Consider the following 26,149-nt stretch of genomic DNA (forward strand, 5'->3'; position numbering starts at 1 on the left):
GCGGGCGGGCGGGGAAGAGAGGCGCCGCCGTCGCCGCCTCCTCCTCCTCCCCGGAGCCGGCAGGCAGGCAGGGCGGGGAGGGGGGAGGGCAAGCGGGCGGGGGGGAGAGCGGGCAGGGAGGAGAGGCCTCACTGCTGCCGCCTCCTCCTCCTCCCCGGAGCCGGCCGGCCGGGGAGGGAGGGCGGGGGGAGGAGAGGCCTCGCTACCGCCGCCGCCTCCTCCCCGGAGCCGGCAGGCAGGGCAGGGGGTGGACACCGGCCTCGCCGCTGCCGCCGCCGCCTCAGGGAGATCGAGGGGTGGGGGGTGGAGGAGATGGGGCTCTTCTCCCCCCCCCACGAGTATCGCGGGTCCCCCTCTTGTAGCAATTAAATTTCCACCTATTCCATTTTAAATCAGTACAGAAACAACAACAAAAAAGCTGCTATCTTTCACTATTTCCTTTCCTGTATCATCATAGCCATAAAGCTCTACTACATTACTTAATACTATCACCTGGGGAATGCAAGAGCAGCTTCCAACACTCTTCTCCTCCAGTATCTCCTCACAAGAACAACCCTGTAAGGTAGGTTAGGCTATGAGAGAATGAATGGCCCAAGGTCACCAAATGAGTGTTCATGGCAGAGTAGGGATTTGAACCCAGGCATCCCAGGTCCTATTCTGACCCCCAGTCTGGGGGTCAGAACTGTTCTGCCTGGGATTCATTTGGAAGAGCCAGTCTAGCTCCAAATCTCTGTCACTTTCTGGTTGTCAGATTCCAGTCAAGGTGTGAGCTAGCCATTTCATTGTCTTCAGCCATTTGCATTCACAGAGCTTTGATGACTGGGTACTTGTCATGGGCCATACTTGAGAGCTATTGACTTCCCCCTTCATACCTGCCTTCTGCTAACCAAGAAAAACTTTGAAAACTAAGTGTGCAGTTTTCCAAAGCCCAAACCTTGAAATAAAATGCAACATTTTCGCTGGTGGTGGGAGATCTCCCTCCCACCCTACTACAGTCTGCTACTGCTCAGCTGGGCAGCGGGAGGAAAATGTTGGGCAAAATGAGGAGCAATCAGTGTCCTCAGCATGATGACACTTCTAGTGCGACCCAGAAGTTACATCATCACGTTGGGTGATGCTCTAGCATTTGTCTAAAACTCTGTGGTTAAATGCTAGTGTTGTTCCCCACAGCTCCAAGTCCCTGCCTCCCTCATTTGCCACCACTAAGAACAGTAAACGAAAAGTCCCTTGAACAGAATGCAATGATTCGGCTCATGTTGTCAACACTGTACATACTGTGAAGGAACTAATTTAGTACTCTATAAACCAAGGTCAGCTATATAGAATGTATCAAATGAATGAATTAATTACTTAATTTAGTTAAATTAATAAATAAAATCAAAATAGAAAAGACAAAAGAATTAATATGGCATGTTTTGCGAGATCTTGGAGGGACCATATGAGAGCAAAAAACAAGGCTGATGAATTCTTCTTAATACCCACAGTTAGACGCTACATTTTCCCTCCCTCATCTCCCTTAAGCATTTGATTATGAACAATTAGCTAACATTTGTCTCGCTTCCTTGCCTTTAGTCCTGGACATAATTGAGATTTTTATCTGCAGACTAATAAGCTGGGAAAAAATTCCTGAAGGAAATGCAATTCATACTGATGCAGTAATTAGTGATTTCTGTATACAATGTAAATCTTAAGAGAGGATTTGAGGCATTTGTCTACCAAGTTAATAATGTGAGCAATGGAAACCATGTGATGTTCCGTCAATTATAACCATGTGATTAATTAGGTTATCACATACATTTGGTTTTAATGCAAACAAGCATTCTATATTTTTCTTAAAGGCATATTATTAGAAATTTACATATTACACATTTTGTGTACATACAGCAGAATTTACAAAGAAATACTGATATAACATGTGTCATCTAGTGAAGCTTAAGGACAATGAAGAAAGGCTTTCCCACCAACTGTTTGGTTGCATACAGTTTACTGTGTCTTCAAGAAGTAAAAAGCATAAGTCATTGAGAAAAGCAGCCAAGAGCAAAGGATATTTTGAACAGCTTCTTTTCTGTTCCATCCCCAACAACAGGACTCGGTTCAATTAAAAGTTCCCTGCGGTTGTGTTACAGGATGAAAGAAAGAGCCGTTCTTTACATGTGCATATATAGTGTAGGTATTGAATGTTGATCATGGAGATCAGTGTCGAAATCTCAGCTGAGCCAGAAAGTTGCTGGGTATTCTCAGACTAGTTACTCATCCTAACCTAACTCTCAGGGATGTGATGAGGATAAAAAAGATCACATGTATATACCATCCTAAGATGATTGGGGTTGTATAAAAATACAATACATAAATAAATACATACTTGTTCTCAGAGTTAATTATATGATTATTTGAGGTTCCGATTTTTTTATTTGTAAAATCCACCATTTAGGACCAATTAAACAATGGTTGGTTTTACCATGGGCAAAAAAACTGAACAAATCTTAGCTGTACCACATCAATGTCGTCCCAAAGTGCATTAGAGCAGGGGTGTCAAACATAAGGCCCAGGGGCCAGAACCAACTTGTCCAGGGCTCTTATGCGGCCCGCGAGCAACTAGTGCAAGTGAGGGAAGAGGAGAATGTTTGTGGGAGAGCAGGCAGAGCCGCTACGATTATGACTTCAGCATGGCAGAACAACCTCATCTGCAGCAGTCAAGCAACATGGAAGGGTCTGCCCAGTGCTGCAACACTGGCTGTCCTGTCTGCCCATATGGGTTTTCCTTTGCACCCTCTCCCAGCCCGTGGGGCCTTGCAGTGAGGACACACCAACTCAGCTTACCAGCTGTTGTCCTTTATACAGTTTATATCTCCGGTATCTGGCATTATGTTTATGGCACCCATGGCCCAGCCCAATAAAATGACATTTATATCAGATCCAGCCCTTGTAACAAATGAATTCGATACCTCTGCATTAGAGAATGCACATGGTCAGACTAGGTTTTGTATGAAAATAATCTTGTCTAGGTGAAATTACAGCTACATTGAGAAGAGTCTTGTTTGTATCCGAAGACCTAGAGGGTTGGACATAAGTAATTTATTCCTAATAGAGTTGGGTATGAAACAGAATTGGATTTATCTTCACCACAGTACTACAAATCAACAATGTAACTTGCCGGGTATGATTGCTGATGGAGCTAGAGGCTCATTTCATATAGAAAGCCATCTCCTGAATATTGTCTTGCTCAGTTTAAACCAAGGAGGTGAGGTGCTTCACCACAACAAATGCATGCATTTGTACCAATATATTTTTGTCAAGGTTAAGCAGAAGGACTTGTCCAGAACTTTCTTCATATTCTTCCAAGATTTTGAGCAGAATTATTTTAGATCCCACCTTATTTTTCACCAGTGGGCTTGTCAGGATAGTGTCTTTCTTTCTCTTGGATCTCAAGAACCATTAGCATTCTCCTCAGTGATAAATATGCCATTGATTCTCAGAAGATTCTACTACTGTATCCCATTTTATGCTTTGGTAAAAATGCACTTTCTGAAACATGTGAATGAGTTTCTAGGTGTAATCTAGATTTACTATGTGTAAGTTGTTCTTCAACAACCTGAAAACTTCAGTGCAAACTTACTAATGGATTTGAATAATAAAAACTCTCTTCTTTTGCCACATTAAATGGCTTGGAAAATCATGTTGCAATCCTCAGTATCTATCTGAATTGGCAAGCTCTTTGCCAAACATCTGCATGAATCCTTGAAATTATCATACTGTTGTGCATGTGTGTGCACATGTGTGATTTAGGCTCTAGTTTCAGCTTAGGCCAAGGTCAAAACACATTACACTGGTAGTGGTGTAGCAGAACAAGCTGGCTCTTTTTACTCCTTTAAAATGGATGGGTTCATGTCTTCCAGCTCTTTACACACACTCTGGAAATCTTACATTTGTCATGATTTTTAGACTTTGAACTCAATAGCATGTATGAACTTAAGTGAGAAAAAGGTTGAAAAGAATAATTTTGTAGTTCATTGATGCTACTTACCAGTCATTATAATGCAACAGCCCTGAACACACTTTTGCAAGTAGCTTGTATTTGTCGTAGGCTGCATATAAAACTCACACTGTTGGATCACAGTTCCCAGTGAATGTAAACAGCACCTATATCTTCTCAGCTAAAGGAACATAGTATTTCTTGATGTTTATTGGGAAATATCTTTTTAGGAGATTTTCCACTTATTTCCTAAAATAGTAGGAATTGCTAAATTTGCACAAGAACGTAAGAAAATCCCTACTGCATCCATCTGCTGGTCTATCTACAGTGCAATCCTTTGTACAGTTGCATCTTTCTAAGTCAATTGAAGTCTACCTTGACCAACTCTGCTCCTGATGTGACTCATCAGATCTGGGGACATAATGAGATTAATTAAGTAGAAGAAGAAGAAGAAGAGATTGGATTTATACCCCGCCCTTCACTACCCAAAGGTGTCTCAATATCTCAAATTGTGGAAGTACATTTGGGGCTGGATGGATTCCCTTTAGGTGTGGAAGTGATTGATCAACTATCTCAAAGGCTCGTAATAACAGAGCTGGAGTTACTTGGTTTCAATTGTTCATCAGCAACCTGAAAACTTCAGTGCAAACTTACTAATGTGAATAACAAAAATATCTTCTTTGCCATATTAGCAATACAATTCTAAACAGAGTTACACCTAGCACTTATATTTAGAGGTTTACTGTCTATGGATGTGGAGGTTCCCTTTAGACACTAGGGTTTGTAGCCACTGATGAACCACTCCTCCATGAATCTATCTAATCTCTTTTAAAAACTGTCTGTGTTCATGGCAATTGCTACAGCTAATCGCAGAAAGAAAAGTTTCCTTCGGTTCATTCTGAATTTATTGCCTACTTCATTGGGCTCCCCCAACTTCTAGTATTATGGCAGGAGACACCCCCCCCCATTAAATTTCTCCCACTCATGCATACATTTATATACTTCTCTCATACCCAACATTAATCTTTTTTTCCCCCTTAAACTGAAAAGCCCCTGGCTCAGGTCTCCAAACTGAAAAGCCCCTGCACTCAGGGGCGGGGGTGGTGGTGGATGTTTTGTTTTATTGAGTGCTCAGGGGACTATAGCAAGAATGAAGAGGCAGCAATTTAATGTTCTATGAATGAGATCTCTTTGCAGTTCCCTGGATATAAGCGATATACTGCAATTATATGTGCACACAATTTAAAAGGGCTGTTCCCTGTCAGTCTTTTTCCTATCCTGATGTCCACGTGGATATATTTACAAACATGCTCACCACTCACAGACATTAGGGAATGTCAGCTGTCAGTTTATTGGCAAACAGTGCACGTTTTTGAGGAAAGTCAGCAGTTATTGTGCCTGTGTACAAAATAGTTGACACAAAAAGGGGGAAAGATGGTTACTAGGTTGGGTGGAATAGAAAGATGGGCAGAAAGGGGATATATGGAAGTTAGCAGTCATGAAGAAAATAGATGCATTGGGGGAAAACACATACGATGACTAAGGAAAACTAAAATAGTACAGGCAAGGGAGCATTGGGAGCCTGAGAAACAGAAAGCTTATAAAATATAACTGAGGAACCTGCAAGGACTTGTAGAAAGAGGAGGCACTTCACTTTCACCTGTATCCCCCTCCCCACATTACTTCCTCTTTCCTTCCTCTTGGCAGTATTAACATCCTCTCCCTGTCCCCTGCTTCCTTCACACCTACCAACCTTCCCTGACCATCTCTGGTCTGGGAAATTCTGGAAATTTGGGGGTGGAGTCTGTGGGGTATTTCAACTAAATCCTGTGGTATATTATAGAGTCTGCCTTCTGAAGCTGCTATTTTTTCCATGTTGAGTATTAGATACATTGAAAAATCCTCTGTGATAGCCCTGTGGACACAGTCACTGGGAGGGGAGTGATGTGTGGTAACTTTGCTGCAAGACACCTTTTCCTAATGATGATCCATGCAATTATGATAGTATATTTTTGGCCAGCCATCAGTAGTGGCACGCACCAACATAACTGTAGATTATACATTATTTCTTCCATTTGATCTCTCTGTGTAGAAGATTTTAGAGTGTATGAAACTGTGATTTAGATGGCAAATGGGACAGAGAGACCAAAAATGATGAAATAATATGGGTTGGATTTCTATAGTTGAGAAGAAATGCATTTTTTTAAATATTAAACTTTTAAAAAGTTTAAAATAATCTCAGATAGAGGTAAAGTTGAGCAACCTTTTTTCAAAAAAGTCTGACATACTCTTTAGGTGAACGCATCCCGACAAGAAACCAAGCTGATGGAGGAATGTGACCTGCTTATTGAAATAATCCAACAAAGACGTCAGATAATTGGGACAAAAATCAAGGAAGGAAAGGTAAGACTTTTACCTTGGTGTTTGTCAAAAAAGATGAACTAAATGCTTTCTGCTCTATAAATTTTCTGACTTCTTGCTCTTATGTTCTACAAAGCAGCACACAAGTCCTTGAATAATCTTTGACAGCTGCTACATTTAGCAGAAGGAACTAGTGCCTGCTGTCAGTACTCATTAAGTAAACATTCAGTCATCGTCTAAAACCTATGAATGTCTACAGTGTTGATTATGTCTCAGGCTGTTGCTGTTTGCCCCAGTACCCAAATGACGACTCAAGACAACAGTGTGGGTCCAACTAGTTTATTTAAATTTATTCAACTCTGCTGATCTGTGTCATCAATTAATTATGCTGATATTTAATTGAGGGCAGGCTGCTCTAGGCAGCCTGTCCATGGCTGCCTTTGTTCTAGCAAATCCACCCTGGTCCCAATCTCAGCCAGCAGCTACCGCTGGCCTTGTTTATCCTTGCCCGCATATAGAGTGCTGAGAAGTGCACAGCCCCCTACCCTGATGCACCGTTAAGTCACTACAAGGTCTGGGAAGATGTTGCTCAGCACCAAAGGGTCTCCTTCCCAAGCCCCATCCCGCCATCCAGCAAGTGATGGCCAGTTCAGAACACACCCTCCATTATGCCCAATCGCTCAGGGTGCTCATTGCTTAACCCTACCTAAATGAGCAACCTGCCCTATCCCCGCCAAACAAGAGAGTTAGCCTCGCTTAATACCCATGCAAACTGTAACTTTCACACAGGCTCTGACGTAGATCAGCTAAGTACAAATCACAACCCTCTGACAGAGATGAACCCCATCATCCATCAGATAGTTGAGGCATATTAAATCTGATTGCCTGATGTGAAATGTAAGCCCCACAACTGGCCAAAACAGCTTTCGTACAGCCAAGTCAATCTTGCACCATGCTTTTCCTTGGGGGCTCAACTGCTCCCCTCCAACTCTGTATTTGCAAAGCTCATACCAAGTAATCATGACTCCTGGTATTACACCCGTACCATTTAACTCCCTAATTATTCTGTGCCTAAGCATGAATCCCTAGATTTAAACTAGGTCATTCTCACCTAATATCTCAGGATGACGGCCCTCTCTCAAAAGCTGGTGGGGAGAAGGCAGGAGCTGGTTCCACAACACCCCTCTTCTACCACACCACAGCACACTGCTGAGGGGGTACAATCCCAGCTGCATCCCAATTCCACTGCCAGTGGCTGCTGGTATAGAATACAGTGGAATGCCCCAGTACTAGCTCTCTGACAGGGCTCCTCAGTATTCCTGGACCTGAAAGATAAAATCAGGCTGCTTATGTGATATATGACTTGTAAGCTTTTGCTTCCATCGTCCTTTGAATAGCTTGATCAGACATTGCATTCTAAAGCTGGCTGGTGTCTGTGCTGCACCTTTGTGGAATGAATGTCATATTCAGCTGCCAGTAAACCTGCTGCCGCCAAAACACCTCTATCCACCGTTCATAACTGGAACTGAGTAGTGGGGTACCGTTGGCATGCTGGAAAGCATAGCCTGAGCACAAGCCCCTTATCACCCAAAACTCAGACAGCACTTGCACCAAGCATAGCTGGGTGCCACCTGTGGTCCCAAGGACCCCTGCTGTGCTGATCAGTTATGGATTTACGCATCAGCATATGAACATCTCTTGCAGTCAGCTTCGAATCCACCATTTGCAGAGCTGTCCATTAAATAGGCTGCCAGCAATTCACTGCTCCTCAGAGCTTCATAGAACACTGTTAAGCTGCCGCATAAGTATCCCTAAGGCCCAGCTAAATCCCAGTGCTGCTAGGTAACCCTTGATAGCTCTAGATGCCAACCCTTAATCTTATACCTTATACTCTACAGACAAAGGCCAGACCTGCAGTATACTGTCCTGGTCATGAAAAGATTGGAAACCCCTTCCATTGCTTCCCCTAGGCCATCCTTGTGCAAAGTGCCAAGTTCCCAAGATGTCATGGTTTTACTGGCATTGGCAATCAGGCCATGGTGCATACCTGGTGCCTGCTCTCTGAAGTGCTGCTCCTGAGAATGAGATAGTGCATAGTGAAAACAATGCTGTTTTCAAGAATGGGTGCATGCCTTGCCTTGAACAAGATATTAAGCTCTGTGCATTCCAAAACCAATGACCTAACCGACTGCATGACTCTAGGATTCTTGAGGACTGACTATTCACTGCCTGGACTACAGCCTGGTTATCACACCAAAACAAAACAGTAGCATCCCTAAACCGCTCCTCCCAAATTAGCATAGCCACAATTATGGGAAACAAATTCAAAAAGCTCAGGTTCCTTAGGACATTCTCCTGTTCTCATTACTGTGGCCACCCCTGAGCACACCAGTGGTCCCAGCATAAAAGTCAAGGTTGACTGACTTCCTGACTGACCCCACCAGGTTGGTTTTACTACCTTCTGAAATCAAATGGCCATTATAGAAATATAGTCCCAATAAGGGGTGTGCAGGGCCCAAACACTGAGACCACAACTACTGAATCTATTAGTCCAGTGTAATTCAGGGTGTAGGGCTGCATGCATCCTGAACGTTCCATCATATCTAAGTGCCAGCATACTCAACATATACCCTGTGGATCATGTCCAGATATTTAATTAATGTAGATGTCTTTTCTGGTTGAGGCAAAGAAAAAGAAAGTGAAATATAACTATGCACATAGTGCTAATGTACAAACTATCATATATAATTTAATTATACATTCAAAAGTGCTAAGATACCATTTAAAATCCACAGTTCTATGGTTCTGCATATAAGTACCTAATCCTAATACAAACAAATGTCCAATCGTATAAATACCGGTTAAAAGGTACAAACTATATCCATATACAAGAACCAATACTAAATGTTGGCTGGAAGCCTTCCTCAGTGATAAAAATCAAACTGAGCACCCCATAAATTTAATAAAAATATACATAAAACTCATCATACACAGAAGGGACCTAAAATGAAAGGTGGTAGAGGAGAAAAATAATTATGTGTCAACAATTTTTTAAAATTTAAATATTTTGAAATATATGGAACTGGGATAACTACCTTACTCACACTGAGATTTTCACCTGTAGAGTAAGTGGTAATAAATATTATTGAGATGCAACATGAGCAGCTCATCAAGATGCACAATATTTCATATGCCCATGGATCCAAAATACACAAGTCTCCTAAATTTTAGGGGGAAAGTATGTAGCTGCGGTGGCTCAAGTGGTTAAGACACTGAACTGCAGGCTCCGTCTCTAGTTCCAGCTCCTGCCAACCTAGCAGTTCGAAAGCAAGAAATTGCAAGTAGATAAATAGGTACCACTTTGGTGGGAAGGTAACAGCGTTCCGTGCGCCTTGGTGTTTAGTCATGTCGGCCACGTGACCATGGAAACGTCTTCGGACAGCGCTGGCTCTTCGGCTTTGAAACGGAGATGAGCACCGCACCCCTAGAGTCGGATTCGACTGGCTTTCGAGCAAGGGAACCTTTACCTTTGCTTTTATGTAGCTATCTGGAAAAAACTAAATGGTGCAGAAAAACCTAAGTGATTTTTTAATTTGTAATTGTTTAGTCCTCCCTTTCAGTTGATTATACCAAAGAATAAAGGAAGAGGAGGAGGGGGAAGCGACCGCAGCCAATGGAGGGAATGAATTTTTTTTCATTTTAGTGGCACAAGTCTAAAAAAGCTCTCTGGAGCTTCTACCAGAGGACTCCTTCCCCGTACAAATTGCAGCCCTGTGCAAAGCATGATGGAGTTGCGGCTGACTTTGCACAGGTGCGCACACATACACACTTTGCCAATGATCACAGCTTCAATGTCAGTGAGTTCTACCCTATATTCTGTACACTCAACATGTTCCCCCCATATTATGAGATCATGTGACTCCCATTTTTCACAGTGGCCGATAACACAGCAGAGAATCCCATAGTGCTTGGCAATATGGAAAACAAGGCTTTGCAGCAGCTTGTCAGTTTCAGAAAAAGTCTGGTCAATTTCAACAGTGGGTTTACCTGCTTTGCCTCTGTTTCTTTCTGTTCCCTTTCATTCAACAACCTAACAGTAAAATGCATGCACAAAACCTGACCACGAGGATTTAAATGGAAGGTGCTTGCTGGACACTACTGTGCAACTGCAACAGGGCAATTGTGTAATTTTTTTAAAACTTTGGCCACCACCACCCCTCATGTCACAAATGACGTTCGCCCCGATTTAGAAAAGTTTTTTTTTTAAATTATAACTTCAGAATAAATACACCGGAGGAAAGAGAATGTTGCGTAAGGTAGGCACAGAATCCGAAATCAAGCTTAAAGGCTTACTGTTTGGGAAATCTGTAATAAGATGTACGTGCCTAATGAGCCATTAATGGCCAACAACATGGTAGAAATACTAAATGGTGACAGGTTCTTCCTGCCAAATGAATGCAGCAGCACTAACGCTCACACAGAAATGTTGGATTCCCCTTAATATGGGCTGTTGAGTCTTAGATCCCACCCACCCACCCCGTGCAGCAAAAGACACAGAAACAAACCTCCCTTTAAAAAGTTTTTCACACCAATGAAGTTGAAAGGAAGGAATAAGAGTAACTACAAAAAAACGGGGGGGGGGGAGAGAGAGGGAATCACTAATAAAATAAAACCAGTGAATGCAGGAGGGGGTTTACAGGCAAAGCAAACACCCCCCTCACTGTTAACACCACACATTTAACTTCTCCAAAACAGACTCTCACAAACTAAGGATCTCTGCAAAAAGCTCATTCCCACTCCTCTGTTAAAACCCATGCTAATAATACTCAGAAAACCAGATTGCAACCAAGGCAGATTGTTCTCCAAGACCATCCTTAGCATGCTCCTCTCTCCTCAACAGCAAGCGGCAAAAGCTAAGGCACAAGAGGACAACCCAGCCTAGAGTGACTGGGGCAAATCAATCCAAGGCCTGAATGCCTCTTTTTAAAGATCTTAATTATATGGCAGTGGTAGTAGAGAATTTATGAGCACATGTTATTTTCTAAGAAAGGCTGTGCTTATTCATTGAAGCTGCTAATACATTTATTTATTTATGGAAGCTGCTAATATAATAATATTGTGTTTGTGAGACTTTAGATCTAAAAGTATTTGCCCAAGGTTGACACAAATATTTTAATCCAAAGATGCTTTAATTATTCATTTAAGATACTTATACAAATTAACGACCAACTTTTTAAAAAGTAGTTATAAGGGTTGGGTGTGGGAAGCAGCGCACAGTAGTGGAAAATTATGTGATGAAATTGATGAAATAGTTTAATACTTGAACTCGGAATTAGCATGTTAAATACTGTTTCTGAATATCATACAGCCATTTTTATGCCAGCCTATTGTGTGAGGTAAGTCTCAAATATTCATTCAAGCTTTAAATTGGTTGCCTAGCTAACTGTGAAATCAGTGAGACTATGATTCTTGTTGCTTTTTAGCGCCAGACATTCAATCTTCAACTGCTAAAGGAGCTTGAAGAGTCAAACATAAACTCTCCTTGTGTGGGAAAGCTTTGACAAGAAATAAAGTCAAGGGGAGGTTAAATGGTTCACTTAGCTGTCAAGATATTCCAATTAACTTAAAATAAAAAGCCCTGAAGGCACAAGCTGACTTAAATATGTTTGAAGACCACAGTTCCCCAAGTTGTTGTTTGACAGGCCCTGAACTTCTTTATGCTATTAACAAAATACAGCTCCCTCCAGGATCTCAGATGACAACCTTCTGTATAATCTCCTTGGTTACATGTTTGCAGTGGGAAGGTTCATTCTTCCACCAAACTTCATGGCAGATTTCCATTCAGTCAGAAAGGCCTACTCAGCACCCAGCTTTGCGTGCAGAGAAATGGGAGTTTTTGTATTGACAGAGCAGATTCTTTTCAGTGCTTTACATGTTTGGTAAATAAATGCTTTGGGGCTATAATGTGTTTTTAGCCAATCCAAGACACTCCTTTGGCAAACAGGGACTGAACTTGGAACTGGAGTCTTCTTTTTGCTGACAACAGAAGCTCAGCCTCTTTCCAAATAAAGAGGATGTCAGCAACTTAAACAGGTGCTGTCGCCAGCTGCATTAGCAGTCTGAATTAAGAGTTAAGCCTTGTTAAAAATGTTGTTACTATGAGTTTCTTGAATTACCCATTTGTCGGTGTTCAAGCCTCCCCCCTTCTCATCTTTTGAAGTTAAATATCTAATTAAAGGAGATGGTGTATTCCCCCCCCCCCGCTAATGGACATGCTGATAAACGCATGTGCTTGAAGATTACAGTACTATGTAGTACACAGCCTGCCTTTCACATCCTAACGGGGCTCATTTTGAACCCTTGATAATAGCATATTCTAAAACAACTGTTCTTTTCTGAAATACTTTGATCTAAACTACAAACACCCTCAGCTTTTAAAAAAGCATGGAACAGGGTATTGCAGAATAATAGCAAAAAGCAGGTGGAATTCAAGCATAGAAAGCTAGGAGTTTTTCAGTGGCTGCCCCCATGTTTGTAGAACAGAGTTCATGGGGGCTTCTACCCACTTGGCTTTCTAGCAAGGCTGTAAAACAGAATTATTCTGGAAAGATTTTCAAGCAATGGGAGCCTGAGCAAAGGGGAAATATGAAAGGGCTTGACAAATCCCAGGTGCCTAGAAATTTCATTGTAGCACCTTCTTATTTGCAGCAATTATTTTATTGTAGCATCTCTCAGCAATTCTCAGTGGAAGTACAAAAGGGTGGATCAAACCAGTTTTTCCCATGGGTGAAAAGGGAGGAAGGGATCCTCTTTGACCGTCAAAAATGGCACTTTGGAAATCAGTGCTCCCTCTAAGCTCTGGAGTCTTGTGAACAAAAATTCTACTTTGTGAGCTACTGGCATTAAAGTTGTGAGCGAGCAGTTTGGCTGCTGCATAAATTAGTTTGCTCTGGAGCTATCCTTCTTGAGCTAAGACAAAAATGTGTGATCTGGAGGCTAAAAACCTGTGAGCTAGCTCACACTAACTCAGCTTAGAGGGAATGCTGTTTGGAATCATGGGGCCTGTGTGGACAAATGCTGTGTGGAATGAAGGCTGTAATAGGAAGAGAGATTCACTAGTTTTTCACTCATTCTTGGCCAGATCCAACCCAGAGCTTATTGATCATTTATTTATCATTTTACATCAGAATGACATAATAATAAATGTGCATGAAGTTCTTGTCATTGCTTGTTTATATGCAAACTTAACTTTATACTCTTTGGTGGTGATGGATGCATTTCTTAACTGGTTGCTTTCTACATTAGCTCCAATATTCAATTAAACAGAACTTTTAAAAGTAACAAGGAAATTATGAGAAAGTGGGAAGGAGTTAATCTAGGGTTAGATGTTAGCTTTTTGTCAAGGTGGTGACATCATGGGGTATCTCCCTATATTTATTTATTTACTACAATACTTTTGTCATACCTTTAATAAAATTATGAGAAACTGTGCAGAGGTTAGATTAGTTTTGTAGTTATAAGTAGATAATGTCATGAAAGTATGAAACTGAAGGCTGAAAATGAGTCTGACTTCTAATTTTACATTATTATTTTTTTGGCTGGCCGAAGAAAATGCATCAAGGCATTTTTTATAATTTTTGTTTTAATGTTTAATTGTTTTTGTATTTTATATTGTTGTTACCCATCATAGGTCCTGAGTTGCCTAAGAGAAAGATGGGCATACAAATATGAATAAATAAATTCTTGGCATGTAAGTAAGGGTGTTCCATAAGCATGAAGCACTGATACTGGTCGGACCTCATACTTCTGTTCCATTAATGGAAAATGGTATTCCTTCGGCAGATTTCTTCTGAGGAAGGCTTTGCCATTAGTGGAATAGAAAGAGTGGGTTGGATCCAGGGCAAGGCTACATTTAGTGGAATAGAGCTTTCCTGAGTCCCTACTCCCATTGCAACCCACTGATCTGTAAAAACGCTGCTCATAGGGAATAGGAAGCCATGAAAAATGACATGGGAAGTCTACAGCAGGAAGGGGTAATCAGGCCCAATGTGTCTCTGTTTTGCCAGACATGGTGGAAATTTGCTTCAAGTATTGTATTGGAGAATGAAAAATGTTTTGACAATGTAGATCTCAGCCACAAAGTACATTGTTGTTAGAGTTCTAGAGGGGATATTTGACATACTTATGGATTTAAAAGCTTTAAGTGCCTTCGTTTTGTACAAGCAAAATTGCAGATATAGCCAATACTCGAGAGAAAACAGCGAACTGATGCACCCTATGCTATCTTAGCGTATGTACCTTAATTTTTGCTATCTGGTTAGAAGAGAGCTAAGTTCTCAATGAAACTTTTAGTTTTCCTGTTAGGCTGTGGTGCAGTTTCTGCCCCACATTCTTCTGATACTTTTTTCTCCCTCCTGCAAGATAGGGTAATAAGCTACTTATTAGGGATGCCAGCCTCCAGGTGGGACCTGGGGATCCCCTGGAATTACTGCTCACCTCCATAGGTACCTGGCAACCCTATATTTTACCCTATCAGTGGGTAAATGTGTCACAGTGATTTGAGGGAAAGATGAAAAGATCTACCATATCATGTCAAAAGGACAACAGAAAGTATACAGCTATTGGAAAGCAATGAAAGCCCTGTATGCTCCCATCATGAAGATTAGGTATCTTTCCAGATGCAAAAATGCATCTTGGATGTAGAAGCTATATATGTCTACTGCATGCACATCTTGTAATTAAAAGAATTTATTTCATTTATAAAGAGAAAATATGTCATAGTTTGTTTTTTCAATACTCCTCCAAATCCCCCATTTTACCATCAGAAAAACTGGAAAAAGGGCCTCAGGAAAAAACAGAAAACAATGGCCACATTTTTCAGACGGGGGGGGGGCTTTTCACACTTCTACACTGAGGCATCATGGTATAGAATGTTGTCAACATCTGTAACTCCTTAATCTGGAATGCACACTGTAGTGAGTTGCAGTGCTTGTCCTTAACATAATAGGGCTATTATAGCCTTGGAAGTTCATATCAGGAGAAGAGCTCTTCTCTCACTACCCACTCCCCTTCAGTCACTTACCTAGCTGTTTCTGGGGCATCTCCTAATCACTGGTGGTAGCAGGTTTCTCTCCCTGTCACCACAAGCCTGCTAGGGCAGCAACAAGTACCTTTTTTGGGACAACTGGCATCTGTATTAAATATATCAATTACCTGTAAAAACTACATTTAGCAAGTCCCTTATCTGGAAAAACTACATTTATTTATTTATTTAAATTTGTGGCCTGCTCACCCTGAAACCAGCTCAGAGCGGGTAACAACATTTATGAATTATACAGTCTAAAACATTATAATCATTACAGTAAATATACTAACAATTAAATAATTACAATAAAATCAATAAAATAAAACTACTATACAACTAAAACTCGTATGGAGGGGCAATGTATAATCATCTGATAAGAAGACAGAAACCAAAGTCTTTGTCTTGCCAGAGATTCAGAACCTACTGCTGAAGCTACCAGGCAAGGAGTTTGGGAGCTTATTAGAAAATGAGTTTGGGTTTATTGGAAATCTGAAATTATGAACAAAATGTAAAACTTTTATGAAAAGGCTAATTTCCTCTCTTATAATTTTTTCTAAATTACATCATAAGTTTAATAATTATTGCACTCTTTCAGGTTATCTAAAATACAGATTTTCAGAGCAAAGTGTTCAGGAACGAACTTTCATGATAGGTAGAAACTCACAAGGATTCTGGGCAACTGAATTTAAAGTAATCAGTTTCTCGTGGTGTCATCCTAGGCAGAGTTACACCCTTATAAGCCAATTGACTTCAGTGGAGATGGGAGGTAATTCCACTTAGGATTGTACTGTTGGAGTATGAAATAAAAATCAGCTGCAAGTTTCTTTCTGTTTTTAATGAAATACATGAAGGTTGAAGTGTTTTACTGTCAAAACAATGCAAAAGAAAATAGTAACACTTATGCCTGCCTGTGGACTTTGTTGACCAAAGCTCTGTAATCTTTAGCTGAGGATACGTAACTCCTATCTCACTGATTTGTCTGCCAGGAAAGTCATGACATTACAGTGTTTATTGCTTAATAAACACAACCTTGCTAGTTTTTGTTATCTTTAGTATAAAATTCCAAACTTGCTGCCAGTCTCCTTAATCATCAATTTCCTGCTTTTTATATGTAATCAGAGCTTAATGTACTTCAGAGGTACAAAGTAATTAGACCTATTTCCTTTTCCTATTCCTTTTGTGTTACATGGTGGTGTTGATGGTAATGGCCCTGCGGGGGAGGGGGGTTGTTCTGACGCTTTAGGAGATGTCTTTGGTTAGCAATAGGACAGTAAGTCTTATTCTGCTCCTTCTAGATAGAATCCTTCAGTGCTATTTCCTGTGGCTCTTGTTTCTACTGCAAAGTTACAAGCAGTGTGCACATTTGTTGATATCCCACAGGCAAACATCATGATGTTTCTGTTTAACTGAATCCACTCCTACAGAAAGCTTAAGGAACTGAAGTATGCAAGGGTAAACATTTAGTTTATTGTCAGTCAACACAAGGTTTTTCTTTTAGTCAAGCTTTGTTCTGAAACCACTTTTTCTGTAAACAAGCTCAGAAAGTTGCAGAAAAATGGAGCCGAACTTGTAAACTACCTCAAAGACATTATGTCAGGCAACTTAGCAATCACAGTACCCTTTTGTGATCCAAAAGGTAGAGGAGACTTGATAGGAAGTGACTTTCGCCACTGCAGAAAAATCTACCAGCTGTGTTGGCTTGATTCTTCACTGTGAAAAATAAGTTTTTACTTGGAACAATATAAGCTCTGGGTGAGGCAGGTGTAAACAGGGCTCTTGCTTCTGAGCTAAGCCACTTGCATTTGCGCCATGTTTGCACTAAGGCCCTGAAGAACTGCAACTACAAAAATCACAGATCTGATTTTTCTTATGTTTTTTTTCCCTACCAGGTGGTGAGACTGAGAAAACTGGCCCAGCAGATAGCTAATTGTAAACAATGCATTGAGCGCTCAACCTCACTGATCTCACAAGCTGAGCAGTCCCTGAAGGAGAATGATCATGCACGCTTCCTGCAGTCTGCTAAAAACATAACGGAAAGGTAATGCCATAAGAATATATGGAGGGCCATGCTAGATCAGACTAAGTGGCCTTCCAGTCCAACATTCTGTTTACCACATTGGCCAACCTAATTGCCTGCAAGGACTATAAGGTGGGCATGTTTCAGTCCCCATGTCAGGGCAGGCACATGAAGAACATCCTCTACACATGTAGAACTGAAACTAGATTCAGTGGTGGGGACCATTTAAGCGTAGTATATACACAGTTCCTGTAATGGTACAATAAGTCTCCTGAGGAGGAAAGTATACACACTGTGTCAGCCTTTTTGTTTTACTCAAGCCAGCATTAGACCTGAATGTACACAAGCCAGGTTTGTTGCTAAACTCACATGCACACTTTGCTCCTCCCTACTCCCCCCTCCCTTTTCATCCAGAGCATGGCAAAGGAATCCCTGTTTAAAATGAACTCTGGTTAGCTATGGTTAAGCCATAACCCAGCATTTGTATGGCATGGATAACATGAGTTAGTTTTGAACCAGGATTCTATCATTGTGTTCCCCACAAAGGGAAAGGGAGGACAGAGGAGTAATTGTTATTGAACTAACCAAGACACAACAGAAGGCAAAAATGACAGCAGTACAAAATAGCGAAACTGACTGACAGCAATCTATTAGCAATTTACTTGTGACAATCAAAAGCCATACACTTTTGCACTATCCTAGTGTTCGTTTATATTTTAGTTAATACTCAGAGTTATTTTTTACCTACATTATGTTCCTCCTATATGGTTGGTACATAATCTAGAAAGAAGTGATAGGTGTAGGGGTTACAAACAAAAGGACCAGAAGATGCAAAAGGATTAATGGGGAAAGATTTTCTAGATAGGAAAGGAAGGAGTCCTTAGCCATGTAGGGATACTGTGGAAGGAGACCAACTGGCTATAGAGCTGACCAGTGAGGAGAAGGAGAGCAAGCTAAGACATGGAAGTGGATAGAAGGAAAATGGAGGTAGGTTTCAGGAAGGGAAGCAAAATGGGAGATGGAAAAAGCACACTATGCCTGTCTTGAAGAGAAAGTGCAGTGATGTCAGTGTCAGCAATGATGGAAGAAAGTTTGGGGGCAGAACTAACTAAAACAATGGAGGACTTTGCAAGCCCTTTTTTATATACCCCCTGATTTACCGAAGTGCAAATCGGGGAAGCAGTGCTATTGGCCAAACTGGTAAAGAACTAGCAATAGCATTGGGCCAAAATGTCAGGGTCCAGCTGCCCATTGTTGAAAGTTGGGTCCTACTGAGTTTTGTGAAACTTTGGGATCTGAGACTCCATTGCTGAGAGGTTCAGAATTTGAGTTGTCATCAGCTAATTCAAACATCTGTTGTAAGGGGGTACTAGTAAGGGTATACCCAGGTTATGTAATAGAGAAGAGGAGATGACTCAGATTTTAGGTGTTTGATTTGAGTTGGGTGGCAGGCATGTCTCAGATCTGGTCAGGTGATGAGCTGATGTGTCTTCCACGTGCTTTGATTTAATTTCCAAAGAAGTCTACATTATGGGGGAGAGGTTTATTGTCCTGCAAGCACAGGTTATTACTCATTGCCAGGGTGTTGGTAGTTGTTGAGAATCATACAGAAGAGGCTTGAATAATAGGCCCTTGGAGTTGCCATGGCAATCAAGCTACTTCCTCTTGAAAGCACCTCAGAAAATACATGCTTTAATTGGGAAACCTGACCTGATATCCAAAGGATGAATTCATCCATACCTCTGACTTTGCTAGACAACATTGGGGTGCAACAAGACACGGGTCTCCGAGGTGGGCCCATTTGGTCCCTAGTTGTTTGACCTGAGCATCCTGTATTCAGATGTACACTGCCACAGATGTCTGACCTCTGGAAAGATATCAGAATGTTCAGAGCATTTCAGCATTGTAATAATATTTCAGTATGTTGATAAGCAATTATTATAAAAAACCAGTACCTTTTAGGAACATCTATGGAGGGAGAAGTAAAGTTAAATATATGTAATAGTTGTAAAAGATGCTGTCATTAAATCATAGATTAGCCACAGCCGCATGGAGTATGATTATGTAATAAGTAAGGATATATATCCCAGGATGTAAATCTCTTGGTCCCTGGGGTGTCTAGGAGAAAAGCAGGTATATAAATACTTTAAATAAATAAAAAATAACATGAAAAATTGAACCATAAAAGCCCCACTGTTTTCATTCATTGGGTACTAAAAACGGTTATTCATTCATGGATTGATTCCTGTCATTCACTCATTGACCTGAAGGTCAAAGATAAGGAGAGAAATCTCTCTCTCTCTCTCTCTCTCTCTCTCTCTCTCTCTCTCTCTCTCTCTGGTATACTTGGCCCTTCCTCCCCCCCCCCCCCCCCCTTGCTTTCTCTTCTCCTATACCTCAACCATACTTACCGTACTGTGGATAGAACAGGCATTGCAGTGGCCTAGACTTAGGGCAGAATAATCTCACCCTTCCCTGCCAGTACATTAAAGTATCCTGAGAGGACTGTTTTCCTATGGTGCACCAAAGTACAGCATTTTAAGCAATGCTGAAACAGTGTCTTCAAGATATCACTAGCCATGAAACACAGATTCTCTTCCCACCAAGTCTGTTTTACTGTGCAAGGTGGGGTTTTTTTGCACATTTGTGGTATATTGGTGACTGTATTGCTATTTCTCAGTGAGAGTGGCTATTGAAGTATTCTCTAGATTTGTTTATGAAAATTATGTTTTCATAAGTTTTGTATACACACTTTGTCAGCCTTTTTGTTTTACTCAAGCCAGCATTAGACCTGAATGTACACAAGCCAGGTTTGTTGCTAAACTCACATGCACACTTTGCTCCTCCCTACTCCCCCCTCCCTTTTCATCCAGAGCATGGCTAAGGAATCCCTGTTTAAAACGAACTCTGGTTACCTGTGGCATACAAATGTAGCTGTGCGGCTAAACAGGATTCTAAACCTGGATTAAAACCATGAATTAAACCATGACTTGGAATACTAGTTTACAGGAGGAGGAATAGCTATGGTTAAGCCATAACCCAGCATTTGTATGGCATGGATAACAGGAGTTAGTTTTGAACCAGGATTCTATCATTGTGTTCCCCACAAAGGGAAAGGGGGGACAGAGGAGTGAGGCACTCAGGTATGCTTGGCAACAAGCCAGGTTCATGCATATTTAGGCTTAATATAGGTTTGACTGACATTTGAATGCACACTAGAAAAACACACTTGCTGTTGGAACAGCTGGAATTAAAATATTTTCCAGCAGTCATCTAAAGCAATAGGAATTACCAATGCATCAAAGGGAAAAGAGAGGCATTATTATTATTATTATTATTATTATTATTATTATTATTATTATTATTATTATTATTATTATTATTATTGTCACTGTCAGATATTTAATTAGTAGATCGTGTTCTTCAATTTGAGCTCTAGCCAAGTTCTGGGATTTGCAGAGGCATCTTTGCAGGATTCTTGCTGTTCCACATGACACTGTCTTTAATAATGATAATAATGCCTCTCTTTTCCCTTTGTGTTTACCAATACATCAAAAAGATCTAGGAAATGAAGTTATATTAAGCATAATATGTAATAAAATTAGTCTGCAGTCTTCACTCATAGTGTTTCAGACTTGACTTTTCTACACTAGAGTGTACAAGGACAGTTTTGCACGGGAACGTTGAGTTTACTAGAGCAATTCAGATATTCTGATCAAGCACGTAATATGGATGACAGGTAGCTACAATTGATTGAAATTGTGTAGCTACTTTCAAACTGGCCCGATGGGCTATTCCCTACTGTACAGCAGGAGGCCTGTTTGATTTGCCTGAATGGATGTAAATTCTCTCTTGAACTTTTTCAAAACATAAGAATCCACTTATAGGTCTTGTACGCATTGTCATGTCTTTGAGATCCCAGGCTGAAATCTTCAAAGCTTTGTAAGCCTTCATGTAAGCCTGCAGCTTGCCCAACAATAAATACAAGCCATGAAACAAAGAAAGAAAAATTTTCCATTTAAGGAATCCTGCTGGCTTCATCTTCATTTAGCAGATTATAGAATTAAGTGGTGTGGCTGTTATCAGCTAGAGAGGTGTTCTGCAGATCAGTTCAAATCCAGATATAGAAACAGATGTGTGAAGTGACACCTGGAAGAAGATACTATTGAGACAAACTGGGTTGAGGGGAAAAATAGATGAATATCTGTGGGGACAATTTCATATTTCCTTGCTGTTTGTACAAGTAACTTCATTGAAAAAAACCACACTGCTCTGATGCTTTCCAACTCAGGATATTTGATCAATTGCAGAAGAATAAATGGGCCTTCTACTGTAATGCAGCTCAAGATCTTACAAGAATCAGATTTAACTTTTCATACTTAGAGAGAAAGCAACATGACTAACATTAATCCATAGTGTTCCTTCATAATATCTGACTGGAAATCAACCTTAAGATTTCTTGCAGCCTTGCTTTAGTTGAAATAATTTTTCTTCTCTGTTTTTGAGAGTGTAAAGAGCTGGTCTGTGTTGAATAGTAATCTTTGTACAACAGGAATGTCCCCTAAACATGGCAGGGGGAAGGGCTGTGATTATTCAGTGGTAATGGAATGGTAGTCTGCACATGTTCCGGTGACTCTTTATTGCTACATCATGTGATATTGACATTCAAAATAATTTCAGTGGTTCGCATTCTTTCATTGCAGAGTCGCCATGGCAACTGCATCCTCCCAGGTTCTAATTCCTGAAATAAATCTCAATGATACTTTTGACACCTTTGCTTTAGATTTTACCAGAGAAAAGAAACTACTGGAATGCCTTGATTATCTGACAGGTAAGAGATGTTGAGGGAGCTGCGGTGGCTCAAGTGGTTAAGACACTGAACTGCAGGCTGTGGAAGGTCAGTAGTTCAGCGGTTCAAGACCCGGGTGCCGCAAGACAGGGTGAGCTCCTGTCTCTAGTTCCAGCTCCTGCCAACCTAGCAGTTCGAAAGCAAGAAATTGCAAGTAGATAAATAGGGACCACTTCGGTGGGAAGGTAACAGCGTTCCGTGCACCTTGGTGTTTAGTCATGCCGGCCACATGACCACGGAAACGTCTGCGGACAGCGCTGGCTCTTCGGCTTTGAAACGGAGATGAGCACCGCAACCCTAGAGTCGGATTCGACTGGCTTTCGAGCAAGGGAACCTTTACCTTTACCTTTAAGAGATGTTGACCAAGTTCTGGGACTATTTCCCCCCATCTCTGTTGTTCCTGTGCCATCTTTACTGAAAGGCAATAATTATTCATTTACAGAATGTCATTTTATAGGCATCTCACCAAATAAGAGGGAAACCACTATTGTTTATAGTGTGATACTTAACCAGGAAACTTTTATTTATCTTCCCATATACATATAAGGATATACATATGATAGCTTTTGCACCCTCCCTAGAAAAAACTTGTTGTTGAGCAAACCTTGTGCAACTCTATCAATGTATCCATGTATATCTCTTGTGTTCCTTCATAGAGCAGGAAGCAGGTGTGACATGCTCTCCAAACGATATCTAGCTGCAGCACTATAACTGGTGTTTGTTTACTAAGCTGTGAATTTCCCTGCCTTGACTTCATTGGTTTCCACTGGCACTCTGCACATGCCACTTCCCAGAATGAGTAAATTTGCAAGGCAGTTCTGTCACAATGTGCATGGTGTGTTCCTGCACATCGTTGGGCATGAGACAACAAGAGATTTCTGCTTTTGGCAGCAACTTTGTGTTGGCTTTGACATCTGATTTGTGTTCTTGTTTAAGTTGGTCTGCATCCCTTTTGGCAGTCCCTTTATGTCATGATGGGTTCATAGCCAGAAAGCGATATTTTACTGATGGACTTTCATGTTGCAGTATTGAGGGCAGCACAAATCCTAGTCACATCATGTCTGAATGTTTCTTTTTTCCTTACACTTCATTTGACTCGTACATCAAAAAGGCAATTCAAAAGTAAAACATAGTCTTATGTATTCAAATAAATTTTAAAAGTTCATTGTTACTTTGTGCCAGTCTCTAAAAGTTTTTAAACTAAATATGTCCTTTAATGTGATTTGTGCCCATAAAAGTCTAAGCGTGTTATTCTTTGCCAGTATCCCCCTTCTCCACTTAAGTGCTTCTGTTTTAGAAATACAGGATGTGATCTAGCCAGAGTTCAGCATCATAAAGTCCCATTGATTTTAATGTGATGGTAAAGCATTAACTGGTCTCAGCGGGACTCTAAAGTGTTTAACTTTGGTTGGGTCATGCCTACTGTAGCATATAAGTAGCCTTATGAATTCTACACTAAAAATTTGTGGAACTTGACCTAGCAGCAGATTTGTTTTAGTGCTGCTTGGAGAGAGAGGCTGTTATGTAGAAACACATTTTTCTGGTATGACAGGATTGTGTTTCTGCCTCCTACAAAATCAAATAATAAAGCATTAGGCCTTCCCGGGCCATATTATACTGTCTATGGGAAGAATCTGCAGAATCATGAGCTGAATTCTATTGCAGTAGAGGGTCCCTTGCCTTCTCCTGCAGCCTCTGCACCCCCAGAAAGGTTCTCCAGGATATTCTTTGAAACTATGTGACACATATCCTGAAGAAGAATCAGCTGAAATCAGAAGAGTGCCTTCTACCCTTCCATTCTCAGGATGCCATCCTATATCCTGTGAAAACATAGGATCTTCGACGTGGTCTCTGTGCTTCACACCCATGGGATCTAGTGCGCACGCGCTGGATCGATCGGCATTGTAGCAAGCTCTTTAACGGATTTTCGCGCCCAGACCTCGGGCATGCGCAGGAACCCCACCGTGTATGCCCAGAGGGAGGGCGCGGACATCCCGCCAGTTCCTTTCTTACCACCGCGTTGGAAAGTCCTCTTTCTCATTGGTCTGATCAGTTCGCTTTTTTGGCTATTTGCCTCACGGCTCTTCGGATTTTTCCTCACTTTATTCTCTTTTCTTTAGTACTTCTTCGTTTGTTCTTTCAAAAACTAAAAAAAAAACCCTTTATTTTCAGTTGAGGGGAAGGTTGCCAGTTTACCTCAGTGTGGCCTTCGGGCTACCCCCCCCCCCTTCTTTCTTCTTCGCTGTTTATTTTTATGGAGAAGTGGGGCTTTTTTAACCGGTGCAAGGGTTGCGGCAGTAAACTTGCTCCACCTGACCGTCATACCCTCTGTATTTTTTGTCTGGGAGAGTCTCATCGACCTGTTGCCACTGTGCTTGCTTTTCAAACCAGACAAGAAAAAACCGAGCTGCACGCCTTAAAGTGACACTCCTTGAGTCAGCTTTACATCCTCCCACAATGATGGAGTCCGAGAGGCCTTCAACATCGACGGCTCCAGCATCAAGGCCCTCTTCTGATATTGGTCAACCGACATCGAAACCACCGACATCGAAGGCACAATCCTCCGCTTCCACGCCGGTGAAAAAGAAAGCCAAACCAAGTAAGGAGCACAAGTCCGCAAAGAAGGGCTCCTCTAAGTCCCTTAAGGCGGCAAAGAAAGGAAAGGTAGCGGTGTCTGCACTGGGTGATGCCCCTAAAGGGCCTCCCGTTCCAATGGCAATATCGATACCAGAGGCCCAAGCCCCTCCACCGATACCAACCATTCAACTCTTGGACTCCCCTATACACCAATTGGAGCATCCTTACTCCGATATCGAGACGGTATAGCTCCTAAGTCATCAGATGGATGCAGAGCCTTCTCCCTCTCCATCCCCATCATCGACATCGATGGTATCAGAGGCTCCTGACATCGATTCATGACGGAATCGACATGCTTCTAGCAGCACGCAGCGTCGCCCTCCGTGTCTGCATATTCAATCTGTCGATATCGACGACCGAGATTACAGGGACTGCTCTCAAAGACAGGCTGCCGCTTTGTCTCCGAGACGTCCAAGAAGTCGATCTCCCCGAGTCTTTCTACCCCCCCCACCTCTGTCTTGGGATCAACACCAAATGAGGTATCTTTATGGGGCTTATCCACCATCTATGCCATGGTTGACTCCGGCAGGATATTCAGACTGGGATCATTATTCATCCCACTCTGCCCATAGATCGAGGTCGCCCTACAAGTCGAGACCTTCGGCATCTGTGTCTCGTCCTCCTGCAGACAACCCTACCCACCATGATCTGGAACCCAGTCATCCTCCCAATCTCCAAGTTGTACCACTGAAACCCTTAACCGGTCAAATTCTGGACACTCTGGTCCAAATGCCACACCAGGACTCCTCTGACTCTGCGGAAGAGGATTCGGATACGGAGGCCTCTGAGGCTCACACCTCTCCTGACCATAAGTCTCCTAACCAGGCTGTCACTGAGGATCTCCCCATATCCCCATCCGACAATCTCACGTCATACACAGACCTCGCCAAAAGAATGGCCCATTCTCTAGGCCTCTCTGTCATCCAACAACACCCTCAGGTGACAGATGCAGTTTTCGATATCGTGTAGTTGGATACCTCCACTACTTTGGCATCACCAATGTCAACAGTCCTTTTACAAGCCGCAAAGGCACAATGGGAAAAGCCTTCATCAGCCCCAGTGTCAACAAGACGCCTGGATCACATGTACAGAGTCCAGGAAACCGGAGCTGAATTTTTATTCTCCCACCCTCAACCAAACTCAATGGTTGTAACATCCTACACTCTGTGGGAAAGGTTTTCCGAAATCCTAACTCATCTTCCCGAAGACAAACTTCAGGCAGCTAGA

At 41.7% G+C, this 26,149-nt stretch overlaps 1 protein-coding gene across 1 annotated transcript in view; it reads left to right on the forward strand.

The window, feature by feature from the left end:
* MID1 (midline 1) overlaps positions 1-26,149 on the forward strand; it is a 127,606-nt gene that overhangs the window by 82,552 nt on the left and 18,905 nt on the right. Inside the window, exons 3-5 of the mRNA XM_015423135.1 lie at positions 6,269-6,376; positions 17,309-17,457; positions 22,140-22,267. Of these exons, the coding sequence (XP_015278621.1) occupies positions 6,269-6,376; positions 17,309-17,457; positions 22,140-22,267 (385 nt within the window). The remainder of the gene's footprint in view (positions 1-6,268; positions 6,377-17,308; positions 17,458-22,139; positions 22,268-26,149) is intronic.

Source organism: Gekko japonicus, unplaced genomic scaffold (genome assembly GCF_001447785.1).
Source record: "Gekko japonicus isolate JY-2015 unplaced genomic scaffold, Gekko_japonicus_V1.1 scaffold478, whole genome shotgun sequence".
Taxonomy (NCBI): Eukaryota; Metazoa; Chordata; class Lepidosauria; order Squamata; family Gekkonidae; genus Gekko; species Gekko japonicus.